This window comes from Lissotriton vulgaris, unplaced genomic scaffold (assembly GCF_964263255.1).
Source record: "Lissotriton vulgaris unplaced genomic scaffold, aLisVul1.2 SCAFFOLD_1821, whole genome shotgun sequence".
Classification (NCBI taxonomy): Eukaryota; Metazoa; Chordata; class Amphibia; order Caudata; family Salamandridae; genus Lissotriton; species Lissotriton vulgaris.
The window spans coordinates 281,413-294,307 of record NW_028255151.1 but is presented as its reverse complement, the minus strand read 5'-3'; the positions used below and the strand labels follow the sequence as shown (position 1 = coordinate 294,307).

General features: G+C 42.2%; 1 protein-coding gene across 1 annotated transcript in view; it reads right to left on the bottom strand.

Annotated features, from left to right (window-relative positions):
• Positions 1-11,716, bottom strand: part of LOC147659211 (uncharacterized) — a 31,709-nt gene extending 19,993 nt beyond the window's left edge. The window contains exons 1-2 of the mRNA XM_086951884.1: positions 10,518-11,716; positions 7,653-8,312 (exon numbers count right to left, since the gene is read on the bottom strand). Coding sequence (XP_086808010.1) covers positions 7,653-8,312; positions 10,518-11,207 — 1,350 coding nt within the window. The 5' untranslated portion in view covers positions 11,208-11,716. The remainder of the gene's footprint in view (positions 1-7,652; positions 8,313-10,517) is intronic.
• Positions 11,717-12,895: the final 1,179 nt, after the last annotated feature.

Genomic DNA, 12,895 nt, shown 5'->3' with positions numbered 1-12,895 from the left:
GATTAGGTGGGAGTGAAGTACGAGATGAGTCAACATCACCCAGGTATGACCTTCTGTAAGCATTGCTGATCCAAACATCGATGATAGCAATCACGCGGAAAACTGCACTGTTTCGGCATTTTCAAACTTAGTCGAACTTTCACCTGAAGCTGTAGACTGCTTTTTTGCACATCTGTCTGAAATGATGTTCTCCCCTGAACAGAGAGAATAACTTTTTAAACGACGAGCACACAGCGTTCCTCTGAACTCTGAATTTGGCCTTCTGTGGTAATTATAATTACCGTGCAATTTTTCCGTATAATTAATGACAGGTAAAAGAATAGCTCAATCAAATGAGAGGCAGAGTCCGTGGTATCTGAGTCATACGGGCTTTAATGAAAATGGCTCGAGCCATGGAAATCAGATCCATCAATACAAGGGTTCAGGAGGGGATATAAAATGATGGCAAAAGATGTCAACGATTTATTAACAGTACATAATATATATAGTAAAACTGTACAATGGTGATGGATACAGTAGGCATGACAAGTGAAAAGAATAAGATAAGAACACATGTGCGTAGCAAGAAGGCGTGTACAAGGGTGTGCACGGAGGCGTGTGCTGGTAACGTCACAGAAAGTGTCATAAGTGGGTGGATGCATAGAGGATTCTGCAGAGTCAGCAGAAACCTTCGACCTGGGTGCGCGCGCAATTAGTATGACGTGTGATTGACGTGGAACTAGGGAAGCTGGGGGCTTGACTTTAGCACTAGTAGAGGAGACAGAAGTCTGGCATGTCAGATCGACCTGTTCCTATAACATATCTGATATCTTGTGTTTGGAGGATGTTTAATCTGCAGTAAAAGGTCTCTCGGGCAGAGGCTATACTATACTGAATGCATATATGTCTAAGTGTAATGCGCGGGGCTATGGGCCTACCATGGTAACGGGAGCAATGAATTACATGAAGGAGACAGGAAGGCTTGGCCCTTTGCTCTGCAGCCGGGAATATGTTTACCTATATCACTAGACTGGAATGTGTTTTCGAGGAGGCTGAACTGATAACTTGAAGGCAAAATACTGTTTTGGCAGGCAGGCCAGGCTGAGCCAGGCACCGCTTCGCTTGGCAGGAAGTAAGGCAGAGGTCAGGGATGCATCTCCACGCTGCAGCTTTCAGAGGCAGAGACAGAAGTGGTTCGAAGTCAGAAATCAGGGCCTAGCTCGACAGAGCCAGGAAAACGTAAAAGTGCACCATGTAAAGACGTTGGCATGGCATATTTAGAGACTGAATTATCGATCCATTCATGGTGGATCTGGTAGAGGACATGTTAACGTTGGACGCAAATGCATTTGCGTCTTCATATTCGGTCATGGAGGGAAATTACATGTACTTTAAGCACGTACATGGAGACGTTGGGGTACACGTTAGGGGACATACTTGACCATAAAAATTTCAATTACCTCATTCCCTCCTTGTCCCCTACGTTCCCTTCAAGATATATCTATTTTCATGAGACCATCTATCTGTTCATGTAACATCATCTGCTCATCCTTTCTCATACGGGAACTGGAACGTGAACTTGGATGGGGAACGCAGGCTGAGGCACACAAGCCGCAAATCGCTGGCCCACATTGTAGGCATAGACAACAACTGAATACTATGAGCAGTATGATTCCTAGGAATGACAATAGTTTCCATCCCCAGGCTGATATTATACTCCAGAGCCAACCGGACCAAGTCCAGGTGCCTGGATTCTGGTGTATCTGATGAGCTATTTCGTGAAGCCTGGATATAGCTTTGTATACTGATGGTGCGTTATTAGGAATAAACACACAACAACTGGAAGTTGACTCTACAAGCTCCGCCCCTATCGGCCAGGATGACGTCAAGGACAAGGCGGTTCTGAAGAACAACAAGTCTCATAGCAGACTGCTCCTCTGTTAAGTTACCTAGGGCAGAAGTAGTCTCATTCACTACTGCTTCAAGGGTTCTGGTTAATTTGCGTATCAGTTTACTATTAGAGACAGTGCCTAAATAAGGAAAGAATCCTTTATTGAAATCTACATACTGTTCCCATGTAGTTTCAGTCTGGTCGACAATTGGGAGACCTCTCTTTTGTCTAACATGAGTGAGGCGGGAATTTCTGTGATAATCAGATGGGGCTAGAAAAACAGGTGGTAATAGGAATGCAATAAAACAAGTACCATCCCAATCTAGAGGTAAACGTATATAGGCTGTCTGACCACAAATGAAATATGAATGTCGGGAAGCTTTGAAAGTAGACTTGCCTTTGTCATTGAATTCGACCACAGTAGTACAATCACTGTGTCCTAGATGTACTGAACCACTCTTTTTGACGCATAATTCACCTTTTACTGGCAAGACTGATATTGATGGCAAGTCTGGACTAGTCTCGGACTGAACATTTAGAATCATGAGGTTAAGTGTAAAATTACCTAATCCATACACTTCATTTTCTAGATCGGTCCCTGTCATTTGTGGAAGACCTTCCTCATCTGGGAAACATGCTTTGTTCATAACTGTGTTCAGGTTTCCCCATATCCAATTGCCCTGGGAAACTCTGGATTCAGTGTCTAAAGAGGATATTTAACTAAACCATGCACCACAGGAACCATTATGTGTAAACGGATAAGGAAAGAGGGGCAGAGCTCCCTTGTAGTTCTGATAGGGAGGGAGTCGGCCACATATCCAACAATTAGTAGCATTACTGGTCTGGTGAGAATGGTGTAACATACGGATGAATGCATTGTTGCGCAGCGCAAGTCGATAAGACAGCTCATGTGGGGGCAATTCACTAAACGTGTGCTCTGCAGTGTCATTAGAAAAAGAATGTGCCATGGGAAAAAATATATGTAACATCCAACTTATGCAGATTAACGTAAGACTCAGAAAAAACATAATAAGTAATGTCAGAATGCAACGACTTCGGAGACTTTTACAATATTTTCGTTTCTTGATCTCCTGTCTATCTCTCTCTCTATTGGGGTCTATCTTATACATGTCAGGAACCTGTCTAACCGCTTCACCCAGGAGGGGACTTAAACAATTAAACTGTCTGACTTACTAGACCTCAATTTTAATCTGTACTCCTGCTGCGGAGTTTTCTCTAACAAGGGGAGTTTAGTATCAGTGTCTGGAATGCGGCAGTCCTGGGAAACAGTCTTTGGCGGAAGGCCATAAAACTTCTTCACGTGGCTCGAATGCAGCCACCCTTTCCTCCCCTCGACTTTAACTGCAGTCCTTGTGGTCATCAAAACGATCTTAGGTTCCTTCCAGCGGGGCTCCAGAGGGCTTGATCTGTCAAAATTGCGGACCACGACGATGTCACCGGGAACAAGTTCATGCGGTTTCACCTAGGTGTTGTCTGGGAAGGCAGCCGCGACCTGTGAACGACATGATAGTAGTGCAGACATCAAGGAAGCAAGGTAATCTGTCAGCATAGAACTGTCAACATCTGTAATTTTACGGGGCATAGGCGTCCCCCACATATTAGGAGGCCTATCAAAGACCACCTCATACAGGGATAGCCCTGTCCTAGAATGAGCTACCATTCGCATATAAAAGAGGGCAACTGGTAAAGCTACCATCCAATCTACGCCTTTCTCTGCACATACTTTAGCAAGACAGGTTTTCAGAGTCTGATTGTGTCTCTCCACGAGACCAGCTGCCTCGGGATGTCGAACACAGTGGAATTTCCATTGATAGCCTAACAGGAGTGAAACCTGCTTCATGAGCTCGGACGAGAATGGCTGTCCATTATCTGAATACACGACACGGGGCAAACCGTACCGTGGGAAAAATTCACGAACCAACTGCTTGGCAGTGGTTACGGCAGTGTAATCTGGGACTGGATATGCTTCTGTCCATCTGGATAGGGCACATACAACTACGAGGACATACTTGAATCCTCGGCATCTGTCCATCTGGATATAATCCATCTGGAGGACTTCAAAAGGATGGTCGGGAGGATGAAATCCACCTCGTTCCACGGGAATACCTTTTCCTGGATTGAACTGACAACAGATCATGCAGGTACGCACTTTCTGTTTTGCTGCTGCTCGTAAATGCTTGTTGAACCAGAGGTTCTGTAAACTGTCTAACATGGCTTTCTCTCCTAAATGTGCTGGACTGTGTGCTGTGTTGATGATAACTTGAACCATAGAGTCGGGGAGAAACTATGTGGTTTTTCCCTTCGTCATCCATCCCTGTTCTGTCTGGACCCCTCCTTGTTCAGTCCATTTCTTGATTTCATCTGGAGTAGCATGTGTCTGTATGTCGATTACATCTTGTGTGGGATCCCTAACTGTCATGCAATGTGTCAGTGAAGTTACGTCAGTCTTTGTCATATCAGTCGTATGAGTATGAGTCTGAGCTGTATGTTTCGCTGTTCGATCTGCCAGGTCGTTACCCTGGGATATAGTGTCTGTGACTTTAGTATGTGCTTTGCACTTCATGATGGCTATAGCTGTAGGTAAATGTATTGCTTCTAACAGAGCTTGAATGAGGGGACCATGCTGGATCTTGGCTCCGTGAGAGGTCAAGAAACCTCTCTCTTGCCAGAGGACACCGAAGTCGTGTACGACTCCAAATGCATAACGTGAATCTGTGTATATGTTTACTTTAAGGTTCTTGGCTCGTATACAAGCTTGGGTCAGAGCAATGAGCTCTGCTGCTTGAGCTGACAGGGTGTCAATGCGATGTGTTTCTATGACTTCGGTTTCAGTGGTCACTGCATATGCGGCCACTAACTCTCCTGTGCTTGTTCTCATACATGAACCATCCACATAAAGTGTCAGGTCTGGATCGGGTAATGCAACATCTGTCAAGTCTTGTCTGGGTTTCGTGATTGTGTTAATGATTTCCACGCAGTCATGTGGAGTAGGATCTGTTGTGCTTGACGGTAAGAGTGTAGCAGGGTTTAGTGTATTGCAGCGTCTGATCTCTATGTGTGGCTGAAACAATGTCAACTCATATCCTGTCAGTCGTGCTATAGTCAAGTGCTGAGTCTGTGTTCTGTTTAGGAGAACTTCCACAGAGTGTGGAACCTGTACTGTCAATTGATGTCCTAATACTATGGAATCACTTTGTCTTATTGCTAGAGCTGTTGCTGCAACTGATTTTAAGCACGCAGGCAAAGCCTGGGCTACTGGATCTAATGTACTTGAAAAATAAGCACACGGTCTGTGTTTGTCTGCTTGAACCTGAGTGAGAACCGATAACGCTGTGCCATCGCGTTCTGTGACAAAAAGTGTAAAAGGTTTACTGTAACAGGGTGTTGCTAAAACCGGTGCTTGGCATAAAGCTTTCTTTAATTCGTCAAAAGCTTGTGTATGTTCCTGAGTCCAAGGGAGGACAGTCGAAGACGCTGCCTCCTGTGTTGTCAACTGTATGAGTGGCTTAGCTAGATATGCATATTGGGGAATCCATTGTCTGCAGTAAGAAGTGAGTCCAATAAAGGCTCGCACTTCCTTCTGTGTCTTGGGTTGTGGAAGATGTGCAATTAACTGGATACGATCAGGTGTTAGCTGCCTACCCCACTTGGACAGCAAGTGCCCAAGGTATACCACTTGCTGGGCACAGAATTGCAGCTTCGTCGGAGACACTTTGTGTACCTCGTCAGCCAGAAAATACAGGACTGTCAGTGATGCATGTTCACATTCTCGTTCACTTCGGGCGGTGATCAACAGATCATCGACGTACTGGAGTAGGGCAGTGTTAGCAGGCATGTGAATACTGCCAAGTTGTCGTTTCAGTGCTTGGCTATAGATAGGCTTTCTGTGAATCCTTGAGGGGCGCGTGCAAATTTGAAGCTATGGCCATTTAAACAGAATCCGAAAAGGTACTGGCTTTCCGGATCAATGGGGACACTAAAGAAGGCGTTCTTGAGATCGATTACAGTAATGAACGTTGCTTCCGAATCAATAGCTGTCAATAATGACGAAATGTCTGGGACCACTGGGTACTGTGGTATAATACATTTATTTAATTCTCGAAGATCAATCACCAACCGATAGACAGGAGGTGCATTCGGATCAGTGCGTTTAAGAATCGGAATGATAGGGGAATTACAAACATTTGAGTCGGTTTCTACAACCACTCCTTGTGCAATGAGCTCGTCAATGATTTTCAGTAAAGCCACTACAGCATCAGGTGGTAACTTGTATTGTCGGATTCGGGGTAGTACAACTCCTGGCTTGAGTGTGACACGGTATGGTGTAATGTGCATACAACCTACATCAGTTGGGCCTTGTGCCCACAAATGTGCAGGAACATTCTGTAACCTGGGATCAAAATCTCTCAACACATAATGACCCTTAAAGTCACGTAGGAACAACCTCACTCACTTCCGGAGAACAACAAATTACAGCTCCTAGAGCTTTCAGCGTTTTAACCCTTTCGATGCTGATGACGAGCTCAGCTCGTCATCAGCCACGGGTGTCGTGTGCTGATGACGAGCTGAGCTCGTCATGTAAAGCGGGATAATGAAAAATGCAGCATACCGCAAAAATCGCCGCAGCAGCGATGCGGTTAATACCAAGCAAGTTTTCTGGACAGGATTTCGTAAGTAACACATCTGTAGTACGGGATAATGGACCAACTGCTAGGGGAACTGGTTTCGATACTTCATTAACAATAGGCTTTCCTGAAAATCCAAGGGAAACATTCTGTGAGCCTGAGAGGGGTGCCCCTGGAACCTCGTCATGACTAATGGTAGTTCTGCTTGCCCCTGTGTCAATCAAAAATTTTCTATCCTTTCCTAATACCTGACTATGTACATAAGGACCCTCTTGATCCACAGGAACCTCAATAAGAGGCAAGCCAACCTCCCTCTCTAGGCTGTTTCATGTATACTGCTGATAATCGGGGTAATCGGACTGTGCATACTGGTACATCTGCTGTGTGACATGTTGTGTTGCGGCAATGGGCTGGGGCTGTGGTACCGCTACGGTCTGTTGTGGAATCTGCATAGGCTGCACATTCTGCGGAATATGTTGCTGGATCTGATCCTGTCTAGGTGGACGCGGTCTTTCTTTCGTTTTACCTGTAGCTATATTGTGTTTCAGAACTGTACATTCATTTATGTAGTGACCTGGCTGTTTACAATAGTTGCATGTCCCTTTAACAGGAGCTGTCGGATTATTTGACTGTGTCGAACCACTTTTCTGACCATCAGCTGGAACTGACTGAGCAACTAGTACTTTCATTTTCGTGTCTTTCATACGTCTCTGTTCGTGATCATGTTCCTCCCTGATTCTGTTCTGGTGGTACTGTAACATTTGTAACATTTGGGAAGGCGTATTTGCTTGCCATTTTCTTTCAACTTTCAATACACGGTTCTTAACCTGGGGTAAGGAATTCTCGACTAATTTGGTCACAAAAAGGTGTGGATATGACTCGCTACTTGTTTTCAGGCCACTGTTAATAATAAAAGATTTCTCGAACCTAGAATAAAAACCACTAGTGTCTTCGTCTTGTTTCTGTTTACAGGCTGAGATTGCATCCCAGTCCTCTTTTTTCACTGTCAATAATCTAGGCAAAACTTGTACTAATAATCCTGGTAATGCTTTAGTTTTGTCCCCAAGACCTAAACCTGGGGTACGTCCCTTGTCTTCGTCTTCTAATTCAGTCCAAACAATCTTTTTATCTCCCACCTCCCACTCTTTCTCTTTCAGTTTTTCGTAAATACCTGCTGGTAACAGTACTTTCAACATTTTAAGAATGTCTGAATACGTGTAATCTCCCATCAGTAACATGTCTTTTAATTCACGGTGGAACCCTGCAGGATCTTTATCGTGACCAGGTACTAGTTTCTTCATTTCCAATAATTCCATTTTGGTCAAAGGAGTGTATACGAATACACGTTGAAGCGTATCATCTGGCTTCCGGATTGGATGTACTTCTCGCAAGGGATTCTGTCTGTCTAGGTGATATGGCTGTCTTACTGGGGGTGGGACAGAAACAAAATGTGGAGTCAGGAAAGTTTTGTATTTGTGACGTTGTTCTAAAATGGTATTAATCAAATCGGTACCTAGGCCTCTCCATCTTTTCAGAAGTAAGTCGTCTAATATATTATATAGGGGACCTGGATCAGAATGCTGATTTTCATACAGTGTAATGAGATGTTGAATCATGTACATACCAGCTAGTCGCTGTTCGTCTGGGGAAAGGCTCAAAAATGTTTGTGCTACTGAATCATCATTATATACGCTATTATTATCGGCCCACTGTACTGCGGACCGTGCTAATTCTTGTTCATGCATTGTATGAAGTTCGTTGTAACCTATTCTTTCTTTCAGTATTTTGTCAGTATGCTGAAATGGATCTATGACAGAATTTCGACAGACAGAATTTCGACCTACACAAATATCGGCGTAATTATATCGATAGCAAAAATATCGACGCCCTATGTACAACATGGTAAGTACCAAAATATCGAAAAATTAATATCGATGTAAAAAATATCGTTGGTAAATATATCGATTTTTTTAAAATTTAAAATAACATAAAAAAAACTGTAAATAATACATAATAATTACTTAAACATATTTAAATATATGTAATAATTTTAAAAAAAAATAATAATACATATTTAATAAAAAAAAAAAAAAATAATATATAATATATAATTACTTAACAATAATTACTATTCCCACTCCAGTGGGTGCAACAGTAGGGAAAACTGACCCTGAACACTGAAAATACCCCTTTACCCAAAAACCTAAAACTGACCCTGAACCCTAAAAATACCCCTTTACCCATAAACTGAAAACTGACCCTGAACCCTAAAAATACCCCTTTACCAAAGAACTGAAAACTGACCCTGAACCCAAAAAATACCCATTTACCCAAAAACTAAAAACTGACCCTGAACCCTAAAAATACCCCTTTACCCAAAAACTGAAAACTGACCCTGAACCCTAAAAATACCCCTTTACCAAAGAACTGAAAACTGACCCTGAACTCAAAAAATACCCCTTTACCCAAAAACTGAAAACTGACCCTGAACCCTAAAAATACCCCTTTACCCATAAACTGAAAACTGACCCTGAACCCTAAAAATACCCCTTTACCAAAGAACTGAAAACTGACCCTGAACCCTAAAAATACCCCTTTACCCAAAAACTGAAAACTGACCCTGAACCCTAAAAATACCCCTTTACCAAAGAACTGAAAACTGACCCTGAACTCAAAAAATACCCCTTTACCCAAAAACTGAAAACTGACCCTGAACCCTAAAAATACCCCTTTACCCAAAACCTGAAAACTGACCCTAAACCCTAAAAATACCCCTTTACCCATAAACTGAAAACTGACCCTGAACCCTAAAAATACCCCTTTAGCAAAGAACTGAAAACTGACCCTGAACCCTAAAAATACCCCTTTACCAAAGAACTGAAAACTGACCCTGAACCCTAAAAATACCCCTTTACCAAAGAACTGAAAACTGACCCTGAACCCAAAAAATACCCCTTTACCCAAAAACTGAAAACTGACCCTGAACCCTAAAAAAACCCCTTTACCCAAAAACTGAAAACTGACCCTGAACCCTAAAAATACCCCTTTACCCAAAATTAATTAATATTACAAATACATTACTTCCCACCCTATTCCCCTATAAACCCACAACCCGCTCCAGTAGTAAAACATATAATTTAGTTAAAAATACACATAAATTATCAATTAATTAATTAATTAATCAATTAAAATAAATAATTGCCAATTAATATTTAATTGCAAAATAAATTAATCATTGAAAAATAATTATTTAATTACAAATAAATTACTTCCCACCCTATTCCCCTATAAACCCACAACCCGCTGTGGTAGTAAAACATAAGTTAGTTAAAAATATACATAAATTATCAATTAATTAATCAATTAATCAATTAAAATAAATAATTGCCAATTAATATTTAATTGCAAAATAAATTAATCATTGAAAAATAATTATTTAATTACAAATAAATTACTTCCCACCCTATTCCCCTATAAACCCACAACCCGCTGTGGTAGTAAAACATAATTTAGTTAAAAATATACATACATTATCAATTAATTAATCAATTAATCAATTAAAATAAATAATTGCCAATTAATATTTAATTGCAAAATAAATTAATCATTGAAAAATAATTATTTAATTACAAATAAATTACTTCCCACCCTATTCCCCTATAAACCCACAACCCGCTGTGGTAGTAAAACATATTATTTACTCTTATATATTTTTAAATTATAAAAACATATTAAACACATATTATAACAATTAATTTAAATACTTAACTTATATTTCTAACACATATTAGTAAATCGAAATTACTTACATCGATATATATGCTATCGATATTAGTAATTTCGATATTTATGCTATCGATATTAGTAATTTCGATATTACTTACCTTAGGGTCGATATTCTGGCCATCGATATTCTGGACATCGATATTCTGTCCCATCGATATTAGCAACTCGATATTAGTGTAGGTCGAAATTAAGAACTCGATATTTTGACTGTTTACCTGCTGAAATACATGTTCAAGAGAACATTGTTCTGGAATGGGGGAAAGGAAACGTTTCTTGTTTTCTAGACGAATGGGTCTGTCAAAAGGCCTGTCTAAAGGATACTGTTTAGGAAGCTTCGCTCTACCTACGTACGCTATTGTATCTTGATTCTCTACTGGACTCTCTAATTCTTCCTCCTCTGAGGAATCTTTTTCGTCTGTCTCGGCTGTCCTTTCAGCCTTCTTTCGGATATGTATTGCTACTATTTCTTTACGGATCTTTCTGGACATGGCATCTATACAATTCTGTTTATCATGTTTACAATCTGCAATATTCTGACTCCATTTTGTCAATACCTCCATTTCTTCTTGAACAATACCTGGCCGATCTTGTTCCCTTATCAAACAATTAATCAAGAATCGTAATATTAACCCTTGTGTCTCAGCTTTCTGATATGCCATGGCCTCACGAACACATTCTGGTCTCTCCCCAGTTTGAATAAAATGATATATTTTGTCTAGATGGTCTGGCATTCCTGGCAATGTCATCAAATAATCTGTAACCCGTCGTAAACGTAACGAGGCTAACATCATGTCCCCTTGCTTGCCAGGTGCGGGGTCATATCTACAATCTGTGATATACTGTTTAAGCTTTTCAGATGTGCTCGCTTTCGGAGTACGCTGCATTGCTAATTCTCTGATTGTCATTCATTGTATTTGTGGCGGGGTGCGGGGGTGGCCTCCTGCGGCACCTCCTGAAGCGGAAGCATGGGCATAACCTGACTGAGTTGTAGCTGTTGAAGTCATGGCGGGTATATGTAATGGGGTTGGACTCTGGGTTGCAGTTGACGCAAAAGGATTATGAGGACCAATAGTAGGGGGAACAGTAGCAGGGGGGCCAGTAGTAGTAGCAACAGCAGTAGGGGAAGTGACAACATGCACGGGAAGTTGGTGACGTGGAGGGGTCGTGGCTTGAACAGTCGGAGCAGGCTGTTGTACATTATTAACGGGTACATCGGTATATGCTGGAGCTACGCCATCTAAATAGGAAGAAAGGAATATGTCTGCTGCGGTCTGACGGAGCTTAGTCGGAACCAATGGTGGCGGTAGATTACTTGGCATTTCCGGGGTAGCCTTAGGTATGCCCTCGGTCAGAAGAGGATACATGCCATTCATAAGTGCATTTCGTTGTCGATCTATTTGTTCTGCTTTAACTCGTTCACCTTCTTCTATTAGTTCTTTTTCTCGGTCTTTTTCTGAATCTTCCCTGTGTTTTTCTGCTTTCCTGAATTCTTTCTCTATTCTTCTATGCGATTCTTTACGCCACAATTCTATGGCATCTTTCTGAGATTGTCTGGCTTTCTTTTTCCACAATGCTTCTTCTACTCTCATGATGCACTCGGCATCCCATGTCCCTGTAACGGGCCATCTATGTTTCTCTTCCAGATCCTTTGTGTAGTCCACCCATAAGTCTAAGTACAGTATGGCATCTAAGCCATGTTTATGGTACATAAAATGTCCTGGAGTGTCCCTAGGTGGGACGGGAACTGCTTCTTCGAGTATCCCTTTCCTAGTTCCTATCTGACGTAATTTTGAGAACAGAGGCATGATTACCTCTACCTGAACACAAACACGATAAACACAGTAATAAAATGCAAACAATCATTCATACCACGACATTAAACACATTGAAACATTTCGAACAGATACTGTCTAAAACATACTGGAAATCTCGAGAGATAATGCTAGAAGACCAGAATACTGAATTACTGAATTACTAGATGCACTGCTAAACAGTACAGATGCACTGCTGAAACAGTACAGACCGGATCTGTGTACCCAGACCCGTCTTGACCGGACACAAATTAATGCACCCGTCTAGATGCGTCCCCAGCAACGGTACTCACCGGGAAGCACGGAACGGAAGGCCTCGGAATCTTGACTGGACTGGACTGCTACGACGTCTGGTTACTGCTACGCACTACGCATGCGCCTCGACGCTTCGGACAGGTGGGCCTCTGGACACCACGGACACTGCTCTCTCGGCTGGGCTCTTGTCGGGATCCTCCGCACTCCTCACTGCCTCGTCTGGATGCTGAACCGCAGTCTCCGTCACCTCCGTAGGCCTGAGGGAGATACAGGAAAACCTGCAGATGCGCATAGGAGTCCGTCACGGCTGTGGTAGGGGGCAAGGCCTGCGACGCATCGCCGGCGCGTGGGGTGGGGGAGGGGTCCCTGTTCGGGCGCCAAATTATGTGGTGAATATAATTACCGTGCAATTTTTCCGTATAATTAATGACAGGTAAAAGAATAGCTCAATCAAATGAGAGGCAGAGTCCGTGGTATCTGAGTCATACGGGCTTTAATGAAAATGGCTCGAGCCATGGAAATCAGAT